At 38.5% G+C, this 27,883-nt stretch overlaps 2 protein-coding genes across 6 annotated transcripts in view; one reads left to right on the top strand and one right to left on the bottom strand.

Annotated features, from left to right (window-relative positions):
• Nucleotides 1-125: 125 nt before the first annotated feature.
• EXOC3 (exocyst complex component 3) lies at nucleotides 126-26,319 on the bottom strand. 5 transcript variants are annotated; one of them, XM_021528715.3, is made up of 14 exons: nucleotides 26,248-26,319; nucleotides 24,151-24,252; nucleotides 23,298-23,482; nucleotides 19,359-19,578; nucleotides 16,992-17,673; nucleotides 12,443-12,560; nucleotides 9,878-10,003; nucleotides 8,240-8,340; nucleotides 7,638-7,748; nucleotides 6,186-6,336; nucleotides 5,338-5,460; nucleotides 2,866-3,027; nucleotides 1,569-1,696; nucleotides 126-1,101 (listed from the first exon to the last, which is right to left on the bottom strand). In XM_021528715.3, the coding sequence occupies exons 3-14, from the start codon at nucleotides 23,439-23,441 to the stop codon at nucleotides 930-932; spliced, it is 2,238 nt and encodes a 745-aa protein (XP_021384390.2). In that variant the 5' UTR covers nucleotides 23,442-23,482; nucleotides 24,151-24,252; nucleotides 26,248-26,319; the 3' UTR covers nucleotides 126-929. The 5 variants fall into 5 exon arrangements, with proteins under 5 accessions (XP_021384390.2, XP_021384387.2, XP_021384389.2 ...); XM_021528712.2 differs by having other exon boundaries at nucleotides 24,151-24,255; nucleotides 26,248-26,300; XM_021528714.2 differs by having other exon boundaries at nucleotides 24,151-24,255; nucleotides 26,201-26,277.
• Nucleotides 26,320-27,158: 839 nt separating this feature from the next.
• The window catches only part of LOC110469703 (dynein axonemal heavy chain 5), a 148,707-nt gene continuing 147,982 nt past the window's right edge, over nucleotides 27,159-27,883 (top strand). The window contains exons 1-2 of the mRNA XM_077784814.1: nucleotides 27,159-27,231; nucleotides 27,517-27,670. Of these exons, the coding sequence (XP_077640940.1) occupies nucleotides 27,541-27,670 (130 nt within the window). The 5' untranslated portion in view covers nucleotides 27,159-27,231; nucleotides 27,517-27,540. The remainder of the gene's footprint in view (nucleotides 27,232-27,516; nucleotides 27,671-27,883) is intronic.

Below are 27,883 nucleotides of genomic sequence, written 5' to 3' on the forward strand. Positions count from 1 at the left end.
GCTCTGGTCAGGTACTAAGAGATAATGCCTTAAATGTGTCCTCCATCAAGGAATTTTGAATCCATAATCGTCTAGTACTATTTTATACTTAATCTGAAAATACTGTAGAAATAAAACCCAGTATCTTGTGTTTTCAGAAAACTATGAAATCCAATTTTTATTCACACTTAGAACAACAAAAAAGATTTACATGCTCTGTAAATCTACAAGGATGCAAAGAATCATAGCTGAACATAGGAATGATTTAACATTTTATTGAACTGGTGTGCTTTATGTGCTGTTTTTAGTGAATCAGTGAAAAAAAATTGTACCTTATGTCTTTATTTATTTATTCAACCTATAATCAAATTGCACTGTAGCAATTTCATTCAGTCCTTTATGTCAGCAAACTGATTTCATAATTAAGTTTTCTGCAATAAACTATTTTACACCAAAGTAAGTACATACACAAAATATAACGTGAAAGTGGATTGACATTAACGCTGAATGCAGTGCCATATAAAGACAGTTCTAAAGCAGTCTGCTTAGGTATTGTAAGTGATGTATGTTAGTATATCCAGCACTAATACAGCTCTGCAGGTCTTGGTATAAATATCTTTATATAGCATTGCAGCGCACTGTGCAAACATATTCCACAAGAAAAATGTATTTGCTGACAGCAAAACCAGCTGTGACAAACAGGTCAGTAAAAAAAAACCAAAAACAAAAAACAACCATGCCATTAAAAGCTTTGCTCTTCAAACATGACCTTTAATTCTTCTTTCAGGTATCTTGCATTTCCTTCCGTCCAAGTCTTCAGAAAGAACTATGCCTAGCAAGTATCAATGTATACAGAACTTCACTCAAAATAGCACTGCCAAATTTGCCCACAAATATTTCAAACCTGTTGATCCCAGAGCAGTAATGACACACAAACACAGAGTTGTCAATTACTTCAGAAGTTTTGGCACAGTGAGAGTAGGAACTGTAATTTCCTTAAAAATTGGCACGTAGTTTGGATTTGGTTGGCTTGGACCTTGATCCAAAGTTTCAATGATAGTCTGCTTCATATCTCTGCTGGCATCACCTCTCACTGTCAGCAAAGCTGCAATGTGGTCATCCCTGCCAAATAAAAAGGGTAAAACTGGCATTAGGAGGCTTCGCACAAGAAAGATTTTGTCAAAGACAGCACTTAATTGGCAATCCTTTCACTCAGTTTCAGGTACTTTTTTATTCTTAACGAGATCTCTACTCACTCAGAACTGGCTTTTCCTGCTCAATATAAAGCACCATTTTGGCTGCTTTTAGGACTCTAAAACCTATTTTATCCTCCTAACACACAGAGCTGAAGTATTTTTAGTATTCCCCTGCAGTACTTAAGTAGTTGTAACTTCTAGTCCAGCTCATGTACATTGTAGATTAGCATTACTTTCTTTTTATTATTAATTACTACAAGAAAGTGGTTACATTCTAAAATATGAAAAATATGAACACATTTACAGACTGTTTTAAATTTCAGAATTTGCCCAAACCTCTAGGAAATTATGTTGTTATCTTTCTATATATTAAATCTGAGGGCAGAGAATTACCTGATATCTGGGTATTTACTGACTAAAGTTGAAACTTCCAGATAGAGTAGTGAAGGATCAGTCAGCTTGATAACCTCGGCAATGGCTTCAATGATGTCACAGAGTCCTTCAGTGTCCTCTCCAGAGCCCTGCAAAAGTAAACAAAAAATATTAAAAATGTCCCAAAACAATAGCAGTACTCCTCAAACCTACAAATAATCCTTTAATTAATATTTTGTCTGACAATGCCCTTGAATTTCCCAAAAAGCTGAATTTTCAGACATTTAAAAAAACAAGTATTTGTAAATTGTCACCGTAATCCTTTTCTCTCCCTGTTTTCCATTCAGAGACTTATGCTGAGAATATCAGTGAAGAAAGTAGTGTCCTACAAACAATATGTTGTATTTATCCACATGGTGATAAATTCCAGTCTTCAACTTTGGGAAATTATGAGCATAAATATTAGGAATAACTGACATAAAAGACAGATCTCTTCTGAAACATTACTTCAAAACTGGCCCTCTGTTACATTCCTTCAAGTCATCTGGCCACCAAAGCAGCTTTCAGCAACTGGTTGATTGATCTGTATCTATTTAAACTCTGGATTATTTCAGTATTCTTATTCAAGGTCACCTGGTTCTGCCAATCAGGTATGGTTTGTTTCCTTTATTCTACAACCTCTTCCATCAACTATCCCAGTTTTTCAGGCTTTTATCTTTCTGCGCATTGTTTTTACAATCGGTCATCTGTTGCCCCCAAGAGCTTTCTGGAAGATCCCTGTTCCTTATGCAGTTAAAACTTTTACACCTGTCTTGTATGTTGATTTTCAAATACCTTTTTTTTAGCTTGTCTTTTCTATTTCTACTGGACTTTAAATGGGGTCAACATACTCATCTTATTGATCCAAATTAACACACTGCATGCTCCTTAGGTAATAAGTAATGGCATCTGTTTGATGCCAGATCAGCCTTTCTTCTGGCCAGGAAAAGAAAAGACAGATTTTTTTTTTTAATTGCTTTTTTCTTTCACTTACTACTATGAATTCCAGGTATCTATCTCTCAGAGGCCATTCAAATATTCAGCTGCAGAGAGCTGTATAAACACAAAGCACTAGAAACTGGTGCTCAGGAATTTTAGCAGCTGGCCTGAGTTTTCAGAATCTGCATCTGTGCCCCCCAGGTGGCATCTTTGATATTCCCAAGTCACTCAACATTTTGGAGACATGGAGATTTAACTCTAGCCATTTCCCCCAAGCAATAAACATACGTGGTTATTGTAAATTACCAGGATAACAGCACTACCCAAAGCAAATACTTACAGCTGCAAGCTTCTTAAACAAAAATCTGAACTGTTCTGCTTCTTTAATCATTCTTTCTGCACCTTCTTTTCTCTCTTCTGCATTCTTGAAAGATATACGTTTTAGCATGATTGCTCTGATGTATTCCACAACTACTCTCCGATGGGCCTCAAGAGTCATTGTCTGAAAGAGATGGAAAAGCTGGTGGGTTATGCCAGTGATACCTGCAGAAGTAGCCATTATTTTTAAGCTATGAACTGTGTATTTGCACTTAAACAGCAGTATACAATTTTTGCTAACACAGATTGAGGAGTTTTAGATTTTCACTGTTCTCACAGAAATGAAAATCTCTCCTTCCCTAACAATGAGCCAATCACAAGAAGCAACAAACCCAACATATCTTTAATAACATGTCTGAGTTTTTTGAGGAGCATCAAAGAACAATCCCTTTCTCAGATCTTCCTTGACTGATTTGCTGTTCTGCACTTATCTTTTTTATGGGAAATATCTACTGGTACCTGGATGGTATGAGTATCATGGTATTTGTGCAAGAGTAATACTGAGATTTGGAAATAAAGAACAAAACTAAAACTCCAAAACCTTCACATGCTTATTTTTCAACAAAAATGTAACCAGAGTTCTTAAATCCGACAAGTCCTCAGGTGTTTTTTCTTCCTCGTAAACATGGTGGCAAAGTTACTTATGATTAAGAAAAAGCTGGTGTAAGAGGTAGTCACAAACTATTTATTATGTTTTATTAGCAGTATGATCAAACTTTAGTTTCAAGTTGTTCTTGAAATATATTCTTCAGTCAAAATTTGAATAAAAGGTTTCAGCAAAGAGAGAAAAAGGAAGAAAAAAAGGGAGAAAACAGATTGCAAAGTACTGGAAGTCAAAAATACAATTTTAAGTTCTGCTCTCAAGAGTCTGCAGAAATACCAGAGTTAGGTGGTTGCTCAGGGACAGCTTCTCTTGTGTTGGTGGAATTGATGCCAGTTACACAAAGAAAAATGAACTCCACAGAACAGACTGTGGGGGGCTGACATGTATAGCCCATCTGGCTGGAGAGGAACTGAAGAACAGCTCCACTACAACTAGAACACTCCAGAAGAGCCAACAGGGAATGGTAGAGCATTCAATTTACACACAAGGAAAACAGTAAAGCAGAATGCCTTAAATGCCAATTTCCTCTGTTTCAGAACTCTGTCCTTCTCATTGGACTACAGTCTTCTTGGAGGTGCTCTGATCATGTGGCTTTTAAAAACTGTACTTTCAAAACAGGGTTATCCAAGAATATTTTAAAACCTGGAAAAATCCCATCACAAATCGGGGAAACAAAAGCATGGTCCAGCCCGTGCTAGAACATATGGCATCTTTCATGGGAGATTTTTTTTGTGCTGGGAGACAGTGGAAAAGTGGGTATGTTGAATGCCAAACAACCTGCTTGTAAGCTTCTTCCCCACAAGGTGGCAATAAATGCTACATATTGAAACATATGTGATTACAGAGATGGGTATTAACACCTCAAAAGCCATGCCAAGCACTCGTACCTCACAGTAATAAACTAAATCTGGAAAAGAAAGCTGTTCCATGGATATAGACTAATTCTGAGACTGACCTAACTCATTTTGTGCACTTTTTCTGGACCGAAAATACATTTACTTACATAATAAGGCCTCTAGGATCTGCAAATACTGAAGGTTAAAAGGTCATAGGAGAAACTCGGAGCGGTTCCCTTTATCACTTTGAGAATTAAGGTAAGAAAGAATAAGTGTATGATTTGGAGACTGTCTTTTAAGCCCTTCTAAGAGCTTCTTCAAAGACCTCACCTAAATACAGATCTTGCTGGCTTCTATTAGGTTCCTAAATGTTAGACAACCATTTAATCCTGTCTTATTACATGAACCTGACTTTAATCTTCCACATTATTGTACTTGTTTCTATAAATAGAGAAATTCAGATATCCTTTGACAGACCAGAGGAAAAAAAATCCTAACCTAGCACATTTACCGTTGTAAGAGAACTTTAAACATAAATATGCATTTGTTAACTCTTATGGCACACCAAATTCACTATGCTTCATTGTATATATTAAAACTAGGAATTACTTGATGTGCATTTGCAAAAAAAGTCATTACAGACCAGGAAAACTAGTTTCAGAAGAGCTAATTTTATCAGACTACAAACTTCTGAGAAGTGGCAAAAAATACAAACTGGTAAAAATATCTAGTAACATGCCAAGAAGTTTCTTGGACTAAATACTACAACTTAGATCTGTCTTTGACAATATTACATGCCTGTGAACAAAAAAAAAAAAAAAAAAAAAAAGTAGATTCAGATTTCTGCAATATGATGATGAACATTTTTTCCTTTCCAGTAATGAATCAATTCCAATTTCTGCATTTCAGTTTTGAATTCCATGTGGTGTTCAGAAATTCCAAATCACCATGATGCTCAGAGTACATTAGCAAAGTATCACTATGTTGCACCTACCTTTTTGTAAGGCTTTTTAATTTTTGCAAAGTCATTGAAATAATCCTCTACAGTGACACAGATAGTCCCCACTGCATTAGATCCCATCAGCCACTTCTTTGTCATCAGCTCATTCAGATGGGGCTGAGAAGGTGACAAGATCAGAACAGGTTTTTGACAGTTTCATCAGATCAGTGCAGTTACTAAAACATGCGAGACAATTATAAGTGTTGTCAATTTCTAAACTATGCTTCTCCCACATCCTTCCTCATGTGAGCCACTCAAGGTATTTATATTAGTTCAAAGTTTTATTACAAATTCATCAAGTCCCAGAGCATCTCTCTTTACCATTTCCTGCTGTTTCTCTAATTGCCCTGTTTCCCTCCCCATACTCCCTATTTTTTAAAGTAGTAATTCTTTCCCTGAGGGATTCTATAGAAGAAGCTAGAATTCCTAAACATGGAAATCTACCACACAGAAAGGGGCCCACTGTTAGAATCAATTAAATATCTTAATTACAGGTGAACTGTACCTTCAATATTAATATTGCAGACAACTTAATATCAGCAGCAGTTTCCCAAATAATTCCTACAACTCAACAACATAAGACTAAGTACATCTGCTAGAAAATATTAATTATATACAAAGGACCTGACTTAAGTCATCCCATGAAACCTAATTAAGCAACCTTCCAGTCTCCTACAAACTATACCAGTGAAGAACAATACTCATGTTTCCTGACCCTTTGCTAGCCCATATATAAAAAATACATATTTTACATATTTAGCAAAAGGCTCTACATCTACTTCATTCTGAATTATTTTTTCTTTATAAATAATACTGGGTTTTTTTAGGAAACAATTTCTAACCTCTAAATCCATGAAGACTTCATCTAGCAGGCTAGAGCAGCCTTCTTTAGCAATGATGTCTAAAGTTGCATCCATGTTTGCATGACTGATTGACAAGGTGTCTTCCATGTCACTTTTCAAGTATTTTCTTTTCAGACTGATGATGGATTCTCTGTGACGGGGAAAAAACAAAAAGGGTTTTCGTCACCCACTGATGCACAACTTCACTACTATTAAATTTCTGGAGTACATACAGGACAGTTATTTTTACAAGGGAAAACAATGCCTGCTGCTTGCTTTGGAAGCCTTTATTTGTTCTCCAGCATGATTTTTGAGTGGTCAGTGTAGACTACATGTGTGTTGGTAGCAAATTGCTGATGATGAGTAGACCTGCAAGTGGCAGCAGATACAGATGAACAGGAAGTTGGACTGTTCATCACTGAAACACGAGCCACATTCTGATACTCTTCACAGAAGATCTGTCTTTTCTCCATTTCAGTTCACCTTGATCACACTGCTTGAAGGTGATCTGTGGGAGAAGAGGGCAGGACCCAGACAAACTAACTGAAATAACCTTTTCAAAATCTGGAAGCTGAAGATAAATGTTTATTCAGCAACTAAATTCTTGGGATAACACATGGTTTTTAATTGGTGAGGTGCCGCTCAGCCCCGGCTAGCTCTCCTGTGGGGCGAGTAGGGCAAGTGGAAGCACCCTCCGCTGTACCCGGCTGGGCTTTGGAGAGTGCTTTGTGGGTCCTGAGGTCGCTGCTGATTCCAACGGCGAGGAAATGAGAGGCACTTGTTGGGGGCAAAAATCCGATGTTTATTGAGGTCCTGGGGATCCAACAGCACCGGAGGGGGCCAGCCAACAAATGCAACTCGGGGGTGCTGGCAACATGTTACATAGGGAGAGGGAGGGGGCTGATCAGCCAGTGGGGAACAGACAGGAGTGACTCTGTGGGGATTGACATCTGGGGGATCCAGTGAGGGGGAGACAGGGCAGGGGTACCCGGACCTCATCCAATCACTCGGTGCCCTGGATGGAAGTTTCTAGAGGTAGGGGAAGGGGCACCGAGTGACAGACAAGGCACCTGGGAGGGGACAGGGAACTGACTTGGCATTTTCTAGGGAAACTGACACTTGGGGAAAGGCAGGAAAACTCAGGGAGAAACCAATACAGTATGGGGGTACACTGGAACAAACCATGACAGAATAAAGATGTAATAAAACATATAAAACCACAACTCCACAGTGAGGGGTAATGGCTTGGTTTGCCAAAGGCAAAAGCAATCACGATACCTGTGTCTCAAAACAGCACTACCTTTGAACTTGTTGCCTTTGTTTAGTTAGATAAGCTATCTTAACTGAAACCTACTTTGCATACAGAAGAGAAATTTCTGGGAAGAGGTGGTATTACAACTGAAATATCAATAGCTATTTTTCTCATAGTACTGCAAGAATGTGCAGACTTACTTGAAGGTTTGACAGTTGTTGATGACTGCAATCATGTACTGAACATAGCACTGAGGATACTGACGATTTTTAAGATGATCTTCTTTGTACAACTGTGCTTCATCTTTGTACCTGTAACACATACAAGAAAAGGCATGAAACAGACAAAAATCTGTCAGAACTCAAATACACCTATAGGACCAAATGCTTCATAAGGGTCTGTCAAGTATTTAGAAGTATTTTATAAAGAGTGTCTTGCTCATGTGATGTTTAGTCCTCCTGTTCTGGGCAAAATCCAACCAAGAAGGTGTTTTCTCCCTTTAGAGAAAGAGGTATAAATTTGAGATATGTAAGAAAGCAGAACTGACTCAAAAAATTAAGAGCCATTTGCAAACAGGAACTGAAAGTACCACTCACCAGCACAGAGGAACTTCTGCAGTGAAATTGGGGAAGGGAAGAAAGGAAGAAAAGGAAAGAGAAGAAAACCCTGGTTGGCATGAATGCGATAGGAGAAAGACAAAGCAAAAAAAGAAACACCCAAACAAAAAAACAAGTATTGGAACTGTAGGAATAAAGAGAGACTGAGGCAGGATAAAGCATTTGTATTTTAAACATTATGTTACCTGGTTAGAAATGAATTCATTTGCTGAAGACATAGAATGAGTACCTTTGTTTTCAAATCTTCATTTATCTGAGCAGCCACCTGAAGATTCTGCTCAAACATCTAAGACAAAAATAGTTTAATTATAAAGAGAGGCCTTTATCAGTGGTAAAACAAAGACAGAACTCCTATCTTGAAGTCCTGGAGACTCTCAATGAGCACTGGCTCTACAGATGCTTTTTGTCAGGTTTTTTTTTCCCCCCCAGACAAGCTCACTGACTAAACCAAGAGCCATTATTTTCACATGTGTAATTAATATATTACCAAGAACCATTATTTTCACAAGTGCAATTAATATACTACTGGCAACCATTAACACATGCTGCAGTGTTCTCCTGCTACTGAAAACAGCTGCATTTTTAATTCAGCAAAACAGTACTTAATCTCTTTAATTAAGCAGTGCTTTGGCTTTACAGTGTATCAAAGTTCTAGGGTCAGCTCCTGCAGTTAGTAATGAATAACACTACAACTCAAATTCCTTTGCTTCTCCCATATATGAAAGCAGAGAGCTCACAACAGTGAAGTAAATGACACTCTAAACTTTAGAAGCAGGTACAAGATCTAGGTGATTTACAGGCAACTGTGTTTGAGAAGAGGCAAACTAGAAAGAAAGGATACAAAGCCAGGTGGAAACATGAGCTGTTTCTATGCTAAGATGACTTTCACTGCTACATGCATCTAAGTACTGCAGTCCTTCTCAGCATGACACTAGAGCAAATAATCAGCCACCAGTTTCTTTGACATCACACACTTTCTGAAAATGATTAGATCAAGTAAACCTTGGCACTAATACAAATGTGAAGGCATGTAGCAAAAATCCTGGTATAAGGTGGGAAAAAAATACAGTGGGAAACAAATGCAGGAAGAAGAGATAATCTATCTTTCATTGAAGGTACCTAACACAATATTTGCAAAGAAAAATTAGAAAGTGAGCATAATAAGCTGACATTTTAATTGTTGATAAAGATCACTTTCAAAACTTTCCACTACCGACAACAGGGTGGTGCAGGTTTGGGTATTTTTTTTTTTTTTAAGGATCTTAGAAACAGCCTTATATTTTCTGGTTTTAAGTTGGACAGGCATTTATATTAACTGAAGTGGTCTTTAAAATGGTCTTTAAAACAGCAACAGTTTCAACATTCAATGGAACTTTTTATTCTATTATTAAGGTGTTTTTATATAATGAATAATTTATAGTAACAAATACATGCCTAACTACGTCAGCACCATATTAACAAACAGCACTGTATTAACAAAAACTGTTCTAATAAGTCACATATCATCTGGTGGGCTTATACTACAGCTTTTCATCAAGAGACTTAAGTAAAAGCAGCTCACTAAATACAGGTATCAACTAAAAATGGGTTTCTAATCTACACATTAAAAGAACTATTTCTTTAAGCATTGAAGTAAAAAACGTTAACAAAAGCCTTCAAAGAAACAATCCTTTCAACTAACAGCTCTATAGGGAAAAAAAACTCTCAATATACTTCAAAAGACACAGAAACAATAGTATTCTAGAAAGTTTGGCTTCCCTCCATTCCTCCAAATCCATGTACTGCTTCTGTTGATTTTCTAGAATAAACAAGTTGTCTTATACCTGAAAAACAATAGCTGGGAGTGTAGTCTGATAGTATCCATCTTGATCTGCTTCTGGTTCAGTTTCTTTTATCCAGTCTTTTTTATCTGTCTCCAGTGCTTTTCGCAGCCAGCCAATGATGTTAGACTTCATTTAATAAAGCAACCAAGAGAAAGAAAATATTTAATTTAACACAACAAAACCCTCTGCTACAATATCTAGAATAGCAGTCATTTCCATAATGAAGAGTGGCATAGTAACAGATAATGCTGACCACTCTTGCCATTCCTACAAGATACAGGAACAGACAAATTAAAATTTGCATTGACAAATAATAAGGTTAGTACTGGAACACAAGTGGTGTAATTTGAAGCTTCAGCACATTTTGGAGGGGGAATGCTCCTAACACAAAACTCAGATCAGTTTGTCAGAATCAACATGTTTACTAATTTTGGAAGATTTTATTAAGGCTCAGGCTTTAGGTTACAAACTGAATTTTTCCCCAGCTGAAAAAATAAGAGCAATACTTAATGTAGGAAAAATAGCACATATCTGCATGTACTTCCTTTTACACCTAGGTTTTAGGAAACTGGTGCTTGTTACTGCTGGGGACAAAATTCCGGGATTAGATTAAATGGGTTGTGTTCCTTGGAACACAAGTGCTGCAGAACACAGCAACGGATACAATGGCTGGCTCTCCTCCCATCTGCCCAGCATATTGTACAGCACACAGACATGAAGAACAACTGGGTTTAGAAGGAAATTAAACCAGTTTTCTACACGACACAGACCACAAACCTATTCACAAGAGTAAAGACCAGCATGTTTGCTAAATATGTAATGGGATTCTCCGATTTCTGTCTTGCTTGGGTTGATGATTTCTTCCGATTTTCTGCTTGGTTCACATTTGCTTAAAACCTGTAGTAATATAAATGTTTGTATCTCTCTCCAACACGTTACAGGTGTATCACTGTGTCCTACCATACAAAATTACACATTACCAGTAGGCACAAACAAAAAGGTCATAAAAATCCATATGGTACCCTCTTCAATTGTGTGAAATAAGGCACTACCTTTCTTCCTTATTAGCATGGAATTACTCTAATGAGATATGACCTGCATGACTTAATCTTGCTATGACACAGCAGCCCTAGGGACTTTTTCCACCTTGAGATCAGCATTTACAAGGAATTTTTTGAGGCTGAGGTGATTGGAAAAATAATATGCTAGAAGTCTGTTAGAATCTATTAGGATTTTATTTCTCATAATGTTTTTGTTGATGTTAACTTCAGTATTTACCTTGATAGTCCCAATTACTTGTACTTTGCCATACAGAGCTAGTTACATTGTTTAAAACCACTTTTAAACAACATCAAAAGAAATAAGGTAGAAGTGAAACAAATAGGCAGTTTCAGTATTTTCTGCCTTAAAAGAAAAATACAGCTGAAAATCAAAACCAGCAAAAAGAAAGCCACTCTGTTTAACAGAGTAGCAACTTTGTTTTATTTATAATCTATAAATAAAATTAAGCAACATTCTATACATAGTATTTTTCAGTAAGTAAGGAAAGAAATCTAAAAAAACCCAATATAGGTGTATTTTTTCATGATAAGTGAGGACAAAATTAATTCAAAGGCATTTTCTGAGTCAAGGCAAAAGTAGCTTGAGGAAACAAACCAATGTGCTTTTTGTCCCAAAGGTGAGTACAGAAAAATAAACTTGTATAAAAGTCCTAATAAAGCTAATAGGAAACAGAGCCCCTAGTGACAACTTCCTTGAGCCATTACAAGGTTGGTTCATATTACTGTGATGAGTATAAAGTCCAAGTAGTTGCTGTTGCTGGACATGTTTTAGTAGCTGACACATCCAAAGAAGCACAAGTATTTCCCTCCTCTGCTTGGCAGAGCTTCAAAAGTTAGGAGAAGTAGGAATTAATTGAACAATTTGAGAACAGCAAGTCCAAAGCTACAACTACCCAAAAATTCACTCTTGGAGGCAATTAGTGGATCTGACAATCACATAATGCTTGCTTTGCCATGAAGTTCACCACGAAGTTTCTAGGGACTCTTAGGATAACAAAGAAGCAGCACCTTTATACTTAAGATACACTTGAAATGGTATCTACAAAAGGAAATTATGCTCATGCAGTTAACAGGCGTTGAAAGGAAAAAGGCTGTTAAAAGAATCAAACTGGCAAACATGAACATCCTGATTACCTTGAAAAGATCACATCTGTATCAAATGTTGATGTAGCTACTATGGGGACCAAACTGCCTAGTGTCTTTTTAAGTGCAAACATACCAGCACTATGGATTTAGGCATATGAAGACTGGAATGCCTTCATTTCTAATAAATTATGAATAGTCTGTAAAGCATAACTACTTCTTGAAATGTCATGATTTACATATATAAAATCATCTGATTATGACTTTATAAAGGAACTCACACATAGGATATGAACATTTTCATAAAAGTTATGGTGTTGGATTCACATTTGTCACAGTTTTCTCTGATGGAGGAGCAGGACTGAGGTACTAATGAAGATATAAACTCATCTGAATGTGCCTTTGCACTGTTATTACTCACAGTGAGTGTTGACATATACTTGCTGAGAAGCTGGTCTATCACATTTTGTGAAATCAGAGCATCCAGCAAATTTACATCCACTTCAGGAGACAGTTCTGAATTTCCCATCATCTCTGCACTGAATAAAAAAAAAGAAAAAAGAATAAAACAATTCAGATTAATAAAGAAAAATGAGATTAAAAGTTAAAAACTAAAAACTATGCAACTTCTTCTGTATGTTCGCTGTAAAGGGCAATTTTCCAATACCTACACATTTCAAAAAGTTTTTAATAGCAAGTGCAACAATAAATGCATTTACAAGAAATGTAAATAAAATTATATGAATGAAAGAACAGAATGTAAAAGTTACAGCCCAGGATACAATAAAAAGTATCATAGACATTTAAATATACAACATTTTCAGGCATTCCTTACTTTTATGTACAAGAAGTAATGATTACTTGAAACAAAATAAAAGCCAACTGTTTCAGCCTGTGGGCTCTTTGTAGGGGACATTTTTATGTATCTTTTAAATCTCAGAGGTGATGACAGACAATTTATACATTTTTGAATTTTAGAACAATAAAGATCAGTGACAAGTATGAATTACTGTCCTCAGATCCTCAAAAGAGCTTCTGTTTTGGTACTTGTGCCACATCCATGTAAAAATTAAAATATATTAAAAGAAAAGCTATTTAGGCTTCCTATCTTGATAAAGAATATAGCTAATCTAAGAGGAAGAAGCATCTTCCAAGACAAATCAAATTTATACTTCATGGGTACTGTACAAGAGCAATTGCTTGCAAAGAAAAGTTCTTGATTCTGTAAGATTTAAAAGAAACTAAAGCAAAATATTTTGCCAAGGATTATACAAAATTACTACTTTACAGTGGTATTTTGCATCTATATAAGATCATAAAATGACAGGATTGTGTAATCAAAAAATCCCCAAAGCTATGCTAAAGCACAACGTAGCAAGAACTCTTAATATTTCATGCTCCAAAAAAATCAATAAGTCAAACCCACACTCTTCAGAGAGTGCTTTATTAACAGCTGATGGAAATATATTAAATCATAATATCATAAATTGTTTCACATTCCATTTATAGTATGCTTTTCAGAAGCAAACCACAAATTCTGTATTTGCAGAGGCTACTATAAAACAAATGGTAACTTAAATTCCTAAACAAATGTCCAGTTTGTATAGTTCTGCAAACTGAAGTTGTTCTCTGGGTACACACAGGGAGTCAGCACAGTATTGCTTCCACTTCCTGGAAAAAATAAATCTCAAAGCACTGAAAATGCCACTAACAACTTAAATACCAAAATTCTTGTATTTGAAATCATAAAAACTACTGTGACTGAACCTCCTACACTAATAGCATCTTCTTGGCTTGTAAGAAAAGAGGATGAAATTATTTTAAGTGGCTCAGTCTATTCAGAAAACTGAATTCCATTCTGTTGCTTTTTACAGAAAGAACACACATAATAGCAGGACCTGCTCTAGGTTGATTTAGAGGAAACGTGAGAAGCTGTTTATGGCACTATGCCATGTTAGAAATTATTTCTAGCCACATTATACATCATTATTCCTGTTCACAAGGCCACAGAGACATAAACCTTTTCTCAAAGCACATTACCTGAAACCCCAAAACAAGGACCAAAAGCTTTAGCCCACAACAAAATGATTCTTCCTATACACAATTTCTCTTTCCTGTTTGTCACAACCAAGTGTCCAGGGGAAAAGAAGCAACAGACAACCCTCTTCCAAGTGGCACAAGACTTCTAAGTGTTGGGAAGTTATTTACCCTCAACAAGAAGTTAATACAATTATATTTGAAATTTCAACTTGATTATAATTTGGAAAATAGCATTTTAGAAAGCATCTATTCTGCCACCAATGCTGCTCTATCTGGTGAATAGATATACTGGCCTCAGAGACAGCATCAGCTGTATATATATATATATATATGTATATATATAGTAGTATTCCTTCTGTTCCTTAAAGTGAACATTGTTGACACTGTAGCAATCCTGGTGATCTCATAGCTGTTTTGTCAACACTTGATCAGTATCTCATAAAATGATGCTATGAATATGAGCATCAGGATCTTACAAGCCTTATAATTTTCCTCAACCACAGATCGGAGTCCTGGTCTCAGCCCAGCACAGATTTAATAATAAGAGTACGCTTCCAAAACTGTCATTGACAAAACATGGAAGAGAAACCCACCTAGCACAATAAAACTCCCACTCAAATATTAAAGGCTATTATTCCACATGTAACATCACTTAATTTCTGAGCTGTGAGTTGAGCATATTTCTGAAAACAGCTTTCATGCAGACATGCTCTGATAAAGAAACCCCCATGATTCTTCTGTAACTCCTATGTTGCAAATACTGAAAAAAAAAAGTTGTGCATGACTATATGAATTCATTACATGGGAAAGAACCTCAATGCTTCTTTTCAATCAGTACTCTCTCATTTGGTTTTGAAGTGCAGCTTCAATATGCAAATACAATAGAAATGCATATTTTCCCTCTATTATTCAGAGTTTTCATGATGCCAGATAGTCCGTTCTCCTTCCTAGTTTATTATAGGGATCCCTATAGAGAATTGTTTATTGTATTGTTAAAATATGTCCAGCAACTGTGATTTGATAAGCTCTGCAAATGTCCCTGCTGAGAACTTTACTTTCCCACTCAAAAACCTCAGCTGATTTCTTCTCCCAATGTGCATTACCAATACACAGTGGCTAATTCTCATAGAATCACAGAAAATGGTTTGGGTTGGACCTTAAAGACCATCTAGTTCCAACCTGCCTGCCATGAGCATGCATACTACCCCTAGGCCAGGTGGCCTTAACACTTCCAGAGATGGGGCATTCACAACTTCTCTAGGAAACTTTTTCCAGTAATTATCATCCTACTTATACAGGAATACAATTCCTGTACTGCCCTCTTGGGCTTTTTTTTTTTAGAGAAGAGAGATAGTCAAAGCCTTAATTTTTCCCTTCAAGGTATTTCCTATAATTTCCATCCCACTTGTTATGCAGATATGCAGGGAGAAGAGCATTCTCAGATATCCTGTAGTGTGAAAGAAAGGGAAACTCCTCTCAGTTTCCCTTTCTCCACAAGGCTCAGCCCCCAGGTGCTACAAGCCACATGACTTGCTTTAGCAAGATTTGTTTGCTTTGTAAATAGACGTAACACTGGGTTTGCTCCCTCCCTTTGCCCTTCCAGTGATGGAACACACAGATGTAGAGCTTTAGTTCTGAATTGTCTAACTCAGTACCAATCTACGCTGCTTTCTGGGGGAAGGCAGAAGGGTAATTTTAAGACCAAGAATTGCCTTACTGGAACAAAAGCCCCAGGACACAAATGAAGAGCCTGGGAGATTTATGCCAAGGTCATACATTAGAAGGACTCACATCTCTGATTTTCATTCACTGTAGTTATTCCTCTGGCCTTCATAAGAAGAAAAGGCCAATTAACTCAGCTGCTTATTAGTGGCTGCATCTTTCTTATACCCTGCATGGGTATCAAAGTATGCACAATTGAGTGTTCCTGATTCTTCCTTGCGGGAAAAAGCCAGGAGGATGTAGCAGTTTAGAGTAACACATAGAGTGCTGAACACAAACCTCAAAGCTGGTTATGAAAACTCTCCAGAACAGAATTATCTCCCACCTGTGAGTTTTATGGTACTATGCTGTAAACCCACCAAATGTCTAAACTTGTTGCATTAGTGATACTGAACAATTGAAGACATCAAAAGTACACAGAGCACAGAACCTGGGTCAGTGCCAGCTATTCAGAACAGGATTACAGTCATGAGCCATAGAAAGGCTAGCAGCACTTCTACCAAACAAATCAGTCGCTCTAGTAACTACATGCCAGCAAAAACAAAACAGTTGCCATCTGAGCTGTTTCTACCTGGAAAATGAAAAAGAAAAGCAACAAACCCTCCACAATGCTTAAGTAACACAAATAAATCAGACAAGTCAAATAAAATAAACGTAGAGACTATCATAGAAAACAACCTGTAAGTAGAAATTTTTCTAAATAAACAAATCATCACACAGTTTTGAGAGAAACCGTAAAGGAAGTTACTACATTCTTTCCATTTAACAGTAATGAGGCAACTGAAGCAGTCCCACCCCCAGTAGAAGAGAACAATAGAAAGTTAATAATCATACAGATCTTCCGGGGCCGTGGCCATAACAAACATTCTGTTTCACAAACGAGCTCTCAGTCTCTTGTTCTTCCCAATACTTCACCAAATTGGAACACAAATAAGAGGTGACTGTAGCTTCATGCAGGTCTTTAACTGCATCAAAATTTTAAGCAACTCAAAATTATAAATTATAAAATACAAACAAGTTTTAAGGAGCAATTTCCAGGAAGCAAAATGTGTAATGAATAGTAAAGAACTTGACAGTTTGATATTATGTTTTTTCTGTTTTACCTCTGTATGTTAATAGACATGCAAATACTAGCCAAACTGTGTTTTGCATGTCTCCTCTTTGCATTCTTCCTCCTGTTCCTAACAGAAAGGATAAGGGGGCCTTACCTAGTGTATGTATTCAAAACCCAGCTTAGAAGGCTAACAATCTCATTCGCTTCCAGATCCTCTGCAGCAAGTTCTTGCATTCGGGTGGCCAAAGCCTGATGGTACATGTTTAGCAACCTGTTGAAAATGTCATAATGTGGAGGAAAGCATTGATCCAGTAGGGTCTTGGCCACAAGCAGGTCATCAAGGACGTATTTACGGATGATTTCGAGATGCCGCACAAGCCACATTTTGTCAGATTCCCTGGTGTCTGCCTGAGTGCCTTCAATCCGCGTGCTCACAGTTCTCTCCAAAATATTGAACATTTTTTCTTTCCACTTCTTTGGTCTGCCAGGAGGTATGAATCCAGTCTGTTTTTTCCTGTCTAACATGCGCCTGTCAATTTTCTCCTCCCTCTCAATTATCCTTACAACAGAGACAAGTAAAGTTGGATCTCGACGGACTGTAACAAGAGATCTTTGAACCACCATCCAAAGCTGCTTTGCTAATTCCTCAGACAGTTTCTGCATATCCCCAAAGTATGTGTGGATGAGGTTCATGTCATGTGTGTTTTTGCTGTCCATGCGATATTGTTCATACATCAAGTCATCACGAGAACACTCCAAATCCATCAGTTTCCGGTGAGCCTGCAGAAGTTCCCCTCGCTCAATCAGGTCGTGGGTCTCCCTGACTATCTCTGGAACTGAAAGGCAGGCAAAGAAGAAAAATCACAAAGAGTACAACACTGCTAACAAAATACAATTAATACAAGACAATAATAGTACTAGAAAAAAAGCTAGAGAATGGCTGTAGTAATTATTTTTAAATATTTTGAAGGAAATAATTTTGAAATATTCAAAAAATGTTAGTAAATGTTATGTATCTTTACACATTATTAACTACAATACTACATTTTGATCAGCATCTAAGCAAAAATCATAGTGCCAATACAATTTTCTCTTTCCCTCCTGATGCCAAAGAATAAATAAAAGAATCCTGGAAAGTCTACTATAAACAAACAACAACGCTGGCCTTCTTATACATTAAACTTGCCTGACTAAAAGTCGCTCATTTCGTTGAAAGTGAGGCTGCATAAATGCAACAAATGCTAAGTTTTACCTCCGTCTTGAACAGTGCTTGCCTGCTTTAAGGCACAAATGAAGGATACGGATAATTGCCCATGCTGCTAAAATATTTAGAAGATCTTTTGTCTATTATTTTTCAATATTTGAGGAATCCTACAGAGGAAGATTAGGATCCTGTGGGGGAATAACTGAAAAATCTCATCAGAAAAATTTGTCACTGCAAAAAAGGCAGCTAATGATAAAACTGGCAGCTCACAAAAAGTTCTAATGATTGTGTGTAACAGTCTTTTCAATCATGATAAAACCCACTTTGTTTATAAAACATCTGATCATCTCCCAGCAAAACAACTATACTGTTTAAAAGCTCCAGGGGGAGATGCTTCATACTAAAAACCTCTCAGAAAGCCTCAAAAGGTTTATTGTTTCAGTTGTGTTCATCTGTGTAAAACGAAACAACACCCCCAAAAAACTCCACATTGGAACATGCATAATTTTGCTGTTCCTTGTTTTTAATTGCTAGACATTGCATGCAAACACTTTTAAGTTGCACACTGTATCTGATACTGTAGAGGTTAGGTACATACAGAGAGTAAACTTATCAACCTGGTATGGCTGGGAAGCAATTTTGCTCTATAGGTACACTTTGTGTATTAGTATCAGAAGATAAAAGGAGAGAATATAGTGTTTAAATAAAATCAAATTAGTCTGACAGGCTTAGTCCCTGTTACATGGGTAAGACACTTAAAATTATTTATAAGTAGAGAAGTCCTGGCAATGAATGCACCATGGTCACAGCTACACAAAGTGACACAGGTAATCACATTATCTTTACAGTATCCGTTTTATTACATTATTCTTATTTCATTTTTCAAACCCTCACAGACGTACAGTGTTGCAAAATGTTTTTGCCTCCTAAAATAATTTCATACTATTTGTACCCAAAAGGCTCACTGTAGATGTCCAGCTCAGGTGCCAACACACCAGAAACTTCACAAATAGTCTTTCTGTATTTGTTGCTTCCATATTTCAGTCTTTTATACTAGACATGTTATCCCAGCTACTGATTGCTTGCAAGAAATTTCTGAGTTGAGTGTGATGGCCATACTAGAAGTTCCTACAGCACAACTTATATTAAATGTTTACCAGTTACTTCCCTGTATATGATGCATAGGTAATTTTTCCTTAATTCTTCGTTTCCAGTGAAGTTTAAAGCTCTCAGCATTACTTGACAACCTTACAGCTGTTAGCACCATATGAAAGTGTTTTCATTATGTGGTGAATTAGATAAAGAACAGTAGATTACCTGAAAATATATTCTTGAGATTTTCTACAGCAGCTGCCAGTTGGCTGTGTTGCACTACAGCATCCTTAACATCCTTGAGGTTTTCTATAGTGTTGATGCTCTGTCTCCAGTCCTTATTGACATCTATCAAAGACTGCTGAATGTCCTTCACATCATTCAGTGCATTGTGCAGTTGGCTTAAACCTGTTCGTACTCCATCTAACTGTGACTGTATTGCTGCCTTAAATATAAAAATACAAAGAAGGAACCCATATTAATCTTCATAAGTTTCATACTTTCAACATTACTCAAGATTTAATTTTCATTCCTGTATCTAACATTTTCAGCAGAAAAAAAAAAGCAAATACTATAATTGACTAGAAGTGTGAAAGCTTGTGTGTGCACAATGTTGTGTGTGCCCACATACCATTTTTTTGAAGTTCTGAAGCTGTATCTAGTTTTGAAGGACCTAGATACAATTAGCCCATGCACAAACTAACATAGGAGCTTAGGGAGATGAACTGTAAACTTTGTAATCTATACTAAACCAGGATCAAAGGAATGAGACTTCTCTGCATTTCCTTCATAAATTAATTTCAAAGGGGGATATCAAAGAAAGTTGATGTTTCATCAGAATGTTTGGTATGTACGGATTCTCAGAAGCATTTTACTAATGCAATTACATTTTTACTCTCAATAGAAAATGTTCTAAAAAAGCCCAAATTTAATTCTGAAATGTTCTTAAAAAAACTCCAAAAGTTCCTGGAGGCAAAAGAAGCCCCTAAAGCAATTCAGTCAAAACAAACAACAAAACCCCAAACAGAATATAATTTTCACACTGTGAAACATCAATGACCAGACCAACAATACAACTGCTAGATTATCTTGGCATAAAGACAAGTTATTAATATGGATGTCTTGTGACAAGTGACACTTGAAATAATGACTCTTCAAGGAGGCTGTTAGGCCCGAATATCATTCAGGTGTCCAGACACCATACAGAAAATGCATTATAGTGCATATCTGAGTGAAAGAAATCAGATCACATCCACAGCACATTTTTTAGACACATAGTTTTAAAAAGATGCGATGAAGGTGAAATCAGGGGAGTGAAAAATGCAACTAGAAAAAACAGGCTTCAAAGGACAAGCAAGCTACCAGTGAAAATTCAGCTGTATAACTCGGGAACTTGAGGCAACCAGTAAAGAAAATGAGGCATTAATCGTTTTGCTAAGCTCAAAACATATTCTTTTTTTTTGCCAGACTTTTAAGGCCCAAAAGCTTGGATAATTGTTGAACTTGTTGTCAGATATTAGAAGCCAAAAAGGAAATCCTGGTAACTGCAAACAACATTTACTGTGTTTTAAATGTACTGGGAAAGTGCCAGAAAAAATGCAGTGATTTTTAAACAAATATTATTTATGCACTTTCAAATTATGACATGCTGATTTTATTGATAAAAATGTATTTTCCTGGCAGACTCAGCACAATTAAGCAGTAGTAAGGCATTTTTATACAGTTTCTATCTATAGAACTGCTGCATTAACACATTTTTCCTCTACAGGAACTGAGATAATTAGGATACTCAAACACAATCTTCTGCAGCTGACCATAAAGTATTTTAAAAATCATACGATCATTAAATGTTCAATACTTCTGCTTTGATATTTTTTTCTGAGGCAGATATTCCAAGTATTACATATTCAAATTTTTGCCTATTTATCTTTGTCACTAACTTTATAATGTTGACCTGAAACAGTCAGGGATCTCAGTCTCTGACACAAACGGACATGGAAAATTCTAAAAACAGACATCCATCCATGATCAGTTTGTCTTCAAATAGTTAGCTGGGGCCAGGGGATGAGGTGATGGCGCAGGGAACAAAGCATGTCCCAGCCTAGCATTGTAGATTTTGTTTCCTAGAATGCATATTCATCTTTGATTGAACAGAGCATCGCTGTATTAAAGAAACAAAAACAAAATTAAGCCATCCCGGGAAAAGGGCTCAAAACTTCTCTCAGAATCCTGGCTTCATGTTGAAGCCAGGTCTCCCCATGGTTCAAATCCACAATTGCACAGCAGCTTAGAATCAAAAGGGAGAGGATTCATGCATGGTTATATTCTGGAACATCCACAACCTAGAAACTTCCCTAGGATATGTGTATTTATACAGAGTTTCTTCACAGTGAAGAAGTTCTTCCATAGATTAAAAGCACATACAAAATTGGCTGCCAACAGTTACAATTTTACAGGCTCTGGAAAAGATTTCAAGCAGCTCTTCTACATTCTGACTACAGAAACCAAAAGCACCAGTCTACAATACTACCTGGTGCTCTCCCACATATTCTTTCAGAGTTCTACTACTGCACCCCAAAAGCACTGCTTCACTGAGTGCCATCAGTCTTGTATACAAAACTGATAAGTTTGATATGTTTCAAAGAAGATTTTCCTCTAAGAATTTATGTTACACAGGAAGAAATGCAGTGAGGGATATAAGAAATGGACATAGATAAATATACGGGAGAGGATTTGGAGACGATGTTTAGATTCACCTGAAGAAAATGATGACAAAGATGGCAGCATATCTAGTCAGAAAGAAGCACCTAACATGTTCACACTGAAATATTTCTCATGTGTTTATTCACTCAGATGAAGCAGTAATCAATTCAATCTGAGAAGTCAGCAACTCCTCTGTCTGATAATCCCGATGTCTGTCTCCCCATCTTTCACACCACACACAGATACAGTTGAAATCCACAGCAAAAGTATTTCCTACATCCTCTCTGTGCTCCCATCCATTAGAGAAATTCTCATGGGAAAGTCAGCATTGCTGTCCATTGCATCACTAACTAGCACATTTTTCAGGAATGCATCCTGAGTGGATTAAGGGATATTGAACTTCTTTTTGGAACAGGTATTTCCGACCACCTATGGGTGACTGAACTAACTTAAGGCAAACAATAGGGAAAATAGCTATCAAGTGGATTTACAAGACTTATGAAGTTTAGTCAAGACTGTCTGTAGAAGCAGCCAGGCAAATGACTGTGCTCATATATTATAAATAGATCACAGTAACTAAACAGCTGATCCATTATTAATAGACTCTATATGCTTCCTAACTTAAATCTGAAAAGCCCAGTCCAAGTCATCAGAAAAATTTCTGTTTCTATGCTACAAAAATCAACATGTAATTTGCTATATATAAATAGCACATTATATATAAATATAAAAATTTTTCACTGTGAAAGAAAACCAGTTTTCTTCTACTTCATACAGACTGCCACAAAGGAAGAGCTATTAAATAGCTGTAAGATAAACTAAGTGGAATATAAGATTAGATAAAGTGTATACCCGAGAAAATGTTTCCCAAAACACTTTTTTAAGACTAAACTCCACCTGCTTAATACAGTGGTTTAAAATAACTATTGGCAAATACCTGTGAAGGAAGAAAACAAGAAAGTCAGTCAGTGTGTGTGAATGTGCAGCCACTCACGTGTACACATGCGAAGGAGGAGCAAAATCATGGGGTCACTTCCACAAGAGACAAAAATGTGATATATTTTAGCTATCTTCCCTAAACCCATGTAAAAGTCAGAAGGGTAACTGACTGATCCTTTTTCAGATGCAATCATCAATTTTTTGTTACAAGTTCAGTATTCAGTCACTAAGAGAAGGCTTTGTTGGCTGACAGGCTACACAGCAGGGTAGCTGTGCATGAATAAACTGCAGACCTAAGAATACTTGAAATGCTTGAATGAAACATTAGTAAGATGTACAATGTCAGTTTGCATTACTTTCAGGACACAGATTTTCTGGTTTGGACACAAAGTAAAAACTGAAGTCCCTGGTTTAATACTATCCATCTGGCTGAAATGCAGATTCAAAAAAAAAAAAAAAACAGAAAAAAAAAAAGTACACTCATGATACAGCACAGACACTCAGGTTTATCCAACTTTGTACCTTGAGTCGAGCTTCTACTGAAGCCTTCTTACGAGCTTCCCTTCTGCGATACTGTTCCACTTTATCCAGCTGATCAGGACGCTGAAGCATTCCTGCTACTCTCTGAACAGCTGTTGCAACTGCTTCCCTATCCGTTTCCTCCATGGCTGGTTAGGACCTCAGAATGCCTTCATTACTTAACAGGACTGAAAAGAAATAAAACATTTTTTAAAAACCCACCTTTTTTCATTTGATGGCTATGTGAAATTTCAAAGTTAACAACTGGAGAATTAACTTTGGTAATAAAAGCAGTGCAACTTGTCAGAAGCATCATTAAACTACATTCTAAAGAGAAGCAATTGGAATTCTACAAGAACTGCATTTAAAAATACTTAACTCAGTCTCATTAGTTCCCCTGCAGTGTTTTTGGTTGCTGTTTTTACATTTACTTTGATCTAGATTTGAATTAAAAATAAAAAAATACCACCAAAAAAACCCACCACCCCAAGACCACCAAATCTTCATGAAAAGAAGAGATTCTATTTAATCCAAGGGTAGGTTGGCCTATTAAAAGGGTAATAAGACAAGCATAATGAGATCTTGTAGAAAGTTCAAGCCGAAGTCCTAACTCATCCTGAACTACAATTGGGTGGACTTAAGAGAACCACAGCCCTCCTGAGCAATAGGTCAATTCTCCTACCAAAACTGGAGAGAAACATAAGCAGTGGAAGCTCCAAGCACAGAGACTTAATGATAGAGCACTTTCATTTAGGCTTCTGATAGGTAATTTTTTATTTTCTACTCTTGTTTTCAGTTCTCACAGTATCAGTCTAGTCCATCAGGGGTATAGGGAAAAATTATTCAAGTATTTCACCTCAGTCTCCAGCAGAATTTCTAGTGAAGTCAAGACTTGCAGGCAAACCAGTACGGGGAAGAGGTAACATCAAGGCACATCTGTTCTCTCAGACTTCATTAGCTACTAACAGAAAATAGGGAGGATCCCATCACCAAAGATGCAATACCATGGTGTCCAGAGACCTCAGAGGAATGTATCTGGAGCTCCTCATTGTTTCCAAATGATTTCCAATATTTTATGTCTTTAGCCTTGCAACCAAACAGAACATTTTAGGTCCTGCTGCCACAGCTAGAGATTATATTCTCTCATACCCATATTATTCCCTGAAATTCAATATCTGTTTTCAGAGCAGTCTGCATTCATAAACCCAGCACATCACTTAGTCTCAGCAGAATAGTGATCTAAAGAACCATGCAGAGTACGCTACAAAAACAAAGTGCTCTTTCTTTTTGCTGAAAGAGCAAAAGCAAGAAAACTCATGGGACAAGCAAAATTGATAAATGAAGGAAACATTGTGTGGGGGCACCCAAAAAACCCTAAGAAACAATCGAAGCAAAGAAAACTGCTCACAACACCTCACAGGCAAACTAACACTCCAGCCAGTCTCTGAATAATCACTACCCTGGAAACAAAACCCCCATAATATTTTATTGCTAAGTATGATATACAGTAGGGAATTTCCCTTTGGCCAGTTTGGGTCAGATGTCCCCACTGTGCCCTCTCAATCTCTGCCCACCCCCAGCCTACTTGAGGGGAGTGGAGGGCAGATGAGGAAAGAGAAAGCCTTCACACTGGTACAAGCCCCCTGCAGCCATAGCCAAACACCGCAGTGTGAGCAGCATTCCTTCTGCCACAAACCCAAAACACAGACTGTACGCACTGTTATAAAGAAAGTTAACTACATCCCAGCCAGACTCTGTAGAGCATTAGCAAAATTCCTAATTTTTTAATTTATCATGGCTAAAGAACATTCCAGGCAAGGCTTGCCCGTGAGCTCTGGAAGAGCCCAAGTCTATGTCTCAAGTTCTGTATCTCAAGTACCTTCAAGAATTACATACAAAAGTATGAACTTATTTCAGAGTTACTTCAACAGTGTAAACTCCTGTACTTCTTTACTACTGGCCTGGTTAAGTCAAACCATGTTTCATTTCTTACTCTTCATCTAAACATGCAAGATCTATTTCCACCACTTGTGCTTTGGAATGGATACTCCAGTTTCATTTGGCTCAATCCATTTCCAAGCTATAAGAGCTCTACCTAAAATTTAAAAAAATGATACTTTAAAAGTATGCATTTATTACAAAAATGGTATTCTGCAGCAGAGAGCTTTATCCTGAATTACTGCCCTTATTAAAAACTCTGAATACATCCCACAGAGTTACAACATCTTGAGTTCATACAGCCACTACCTAGGCACATCAAGGAGACCTCGTCAGCAGAATCAGAAGCCAGCACACTGTAACTAACACGCCGAGGCAGACAGGCTCTTGTAGAACCACCCAAAAGGAACAGCAAACTTTAGGAAGCCACGTCAATCTCTTACAGAAGCTGTGAGTCAAAACTACATACATCTCCAGCGCAAAATAGAGGCAGAAGTGAACAAAACTACGTCCCAAGCCGACTCAGGAAGGCTCCAGCTGCAATGGCACCCTTATCCTGGGGACTGCCGCTCCAGAGGCGAGCCAGCGGGGCTGACAGGCTCCCGGGGGAGGCCCTGCTCCCGCAGAGGAGCGCAGCGAGCCCTCCGAACAGAGCTCGGGGGAGGCAGCGGCGGCGGCCCCAGACCCGCCCGGCTCCTCCCTGGCAGCAGCGGCTCAGCTCCAATCACTCGCACCGACGCAGGTGCCCGTCCGTGCCGGGCAAAGGCCGGAGACCTGTCCGCGGGCACGCCGAGCTCCTTCGCCCTCCGCCGCGGCCCCGGGACAGGACCAACCTTCAGCACCCGCTATGCCCCCAAAACCCCGGGGGGCTCCCCGGATCGCCCCGGCCCATCCCGCCCCCCACCCCCTCGGCTTCCCACTGCCACACCGCGGTCCCTACCACCCGCGACAGCCCGGCAGGGGCTCACCGGCCGACAGCGGCGGGGACAGGGCGGGACGCGCGGCCGCCACTTACCGGGGCCGCGGCCGCCCCTGCTCGGGAGGCGCTGACAGCCCCCGGTGCGCCGGCGCACGCCCGGCCGCGCACGCGCACCGCGCTGCCGGCGCCGCCGCCTCCTCCCCCTCCTCTTCCTTTTTTTTTTTTTTTTTTTAAATATAATTTTAGTGTCAAGGGGCGCAGTGTGTGCTACGGGGGCCTGGTTCAAAGTTTTTGAAAAAAACAAACAAACAAACAAAAAAAGCCAGTAAAAACTTCACGACTCCTGTGAGGTGTTAGAGCTTTGGGTTGGGGTGGTCGCCTGCTGCAGTGGGTGTCGTCTGGGGGAAAGAAAGGAAGCACACGGAGTGATTTCTTCACGGGATGAGTTGTTAAGGGTTGGAAAGGGCTGCCAGAGGGAGCTGGTGGAGTCACCGTCCCTGGAGGTGTTCAGGAAATGAGTGGATGTGGCTCCGTGCCATGGGCTGCCTGACACGGCGGTGTTGGGTCAGCCTGGGTGGACTCGGTGACCTCAGAGGTCTTTTCCATCCTGATTCTGTGATTCCGTAATGAAAATGGATAAGCCGGCCAAGCTGCACTTGACGCGGCGCCTTCAGATCCGTGCGGAAGCTGCTTTTCGCGGCAGAGGAGAAGGGGAGCCCCTCGCTCAGCCCGCGGTGCCCCCTCACGCCTCGCCCAGAGCCCAGGGCGCTGCCGAGCCAGCGAGGGCTGTGAGAGAAAACTACGGTGCTTTTCAAAAGACAGGTAGTTAAGAAATGGGCACCGGCTTGCTGAATCCAGTGGGAAATGGGGACAGGCGAGCTGCCTGGTGGGGGCTGGGTTGCTCGCTGGGTTTTGTGTAGGGGTTGCCATAGCAGCTGCCAGCAGCTCCAAGTGCCCAGGGGAGACCGCAGGCGTGAAAACCTGCTTGGGATTCAGCAGATGCCGCAGCCGGAGCTCGGTGCCCGGCGCTTCGCAGCGGGACCTGCAGGAGCTTCGGAAGGAGCTTAACCTGTCCCCCAGGTGTGAGTTCCCACCTGCGGCAGTCTGATTGGACAGAAAGTATAGTTGTGCAGTTAGAAATACAAGTTTTGGTAACCTGCATAAAGTTTTGGCACTCTTAAAGAAGATTTTATAATTTCGACAACTGCTTAGATCTTCTCTTTTTAAATCACCGACTGAAAGTAGAGGTTTTTTTCCCCCCTTCCTTGCTAGTCTATCCCTGACGGTGGAACAGGGATAAAAATACTGAAGGTGGCTTTATTACAATGTTACACTGTATAGTCATTTTCTGTATTGTTGATTTAGGTTGATTTTTCTGGAGTGCTGCAGATGGAGGAGACTGTAGGAGGTGAAACTGATGGTCACTCTGCACAGCAGGAGTCAGAGCAACTGAGAGCAACGAAACTTTCTTCGAAACCTCATATTGATCTCTGTCCACCTCTCATTGCCATAAAAAAAGGTAAGGGGAAAAAATAATAAGTACTTCATGTCAGCTTTTCATGGGAAAAAAAAATCAGGAAGAAAATGAGGAACCAATTATTAAGTAGTGTTTAGTTTTATATATACTTCGTGGGTATGTGCTATTCTGAATCTGCCACTGTAGGGACCATGTGTGCTGAATGTGCAGTTTTCAGCTTTATAAATAAATATGTACATATAAATAAATAAATAA

This window comes from Lonchura striata, chromosome 1, assembly GCF_046129695.1.
Source record: "Lonchura striata isolate bLonStr1 chromosome 1, bLonStr1.mat, whole genome shotgun sequence".
Lineage (NCBI taxonomy): Eukaryota > Metazoa > Chordata > Aves > Passeriformes > Estrildidae > Lonchura > Lonchura striata.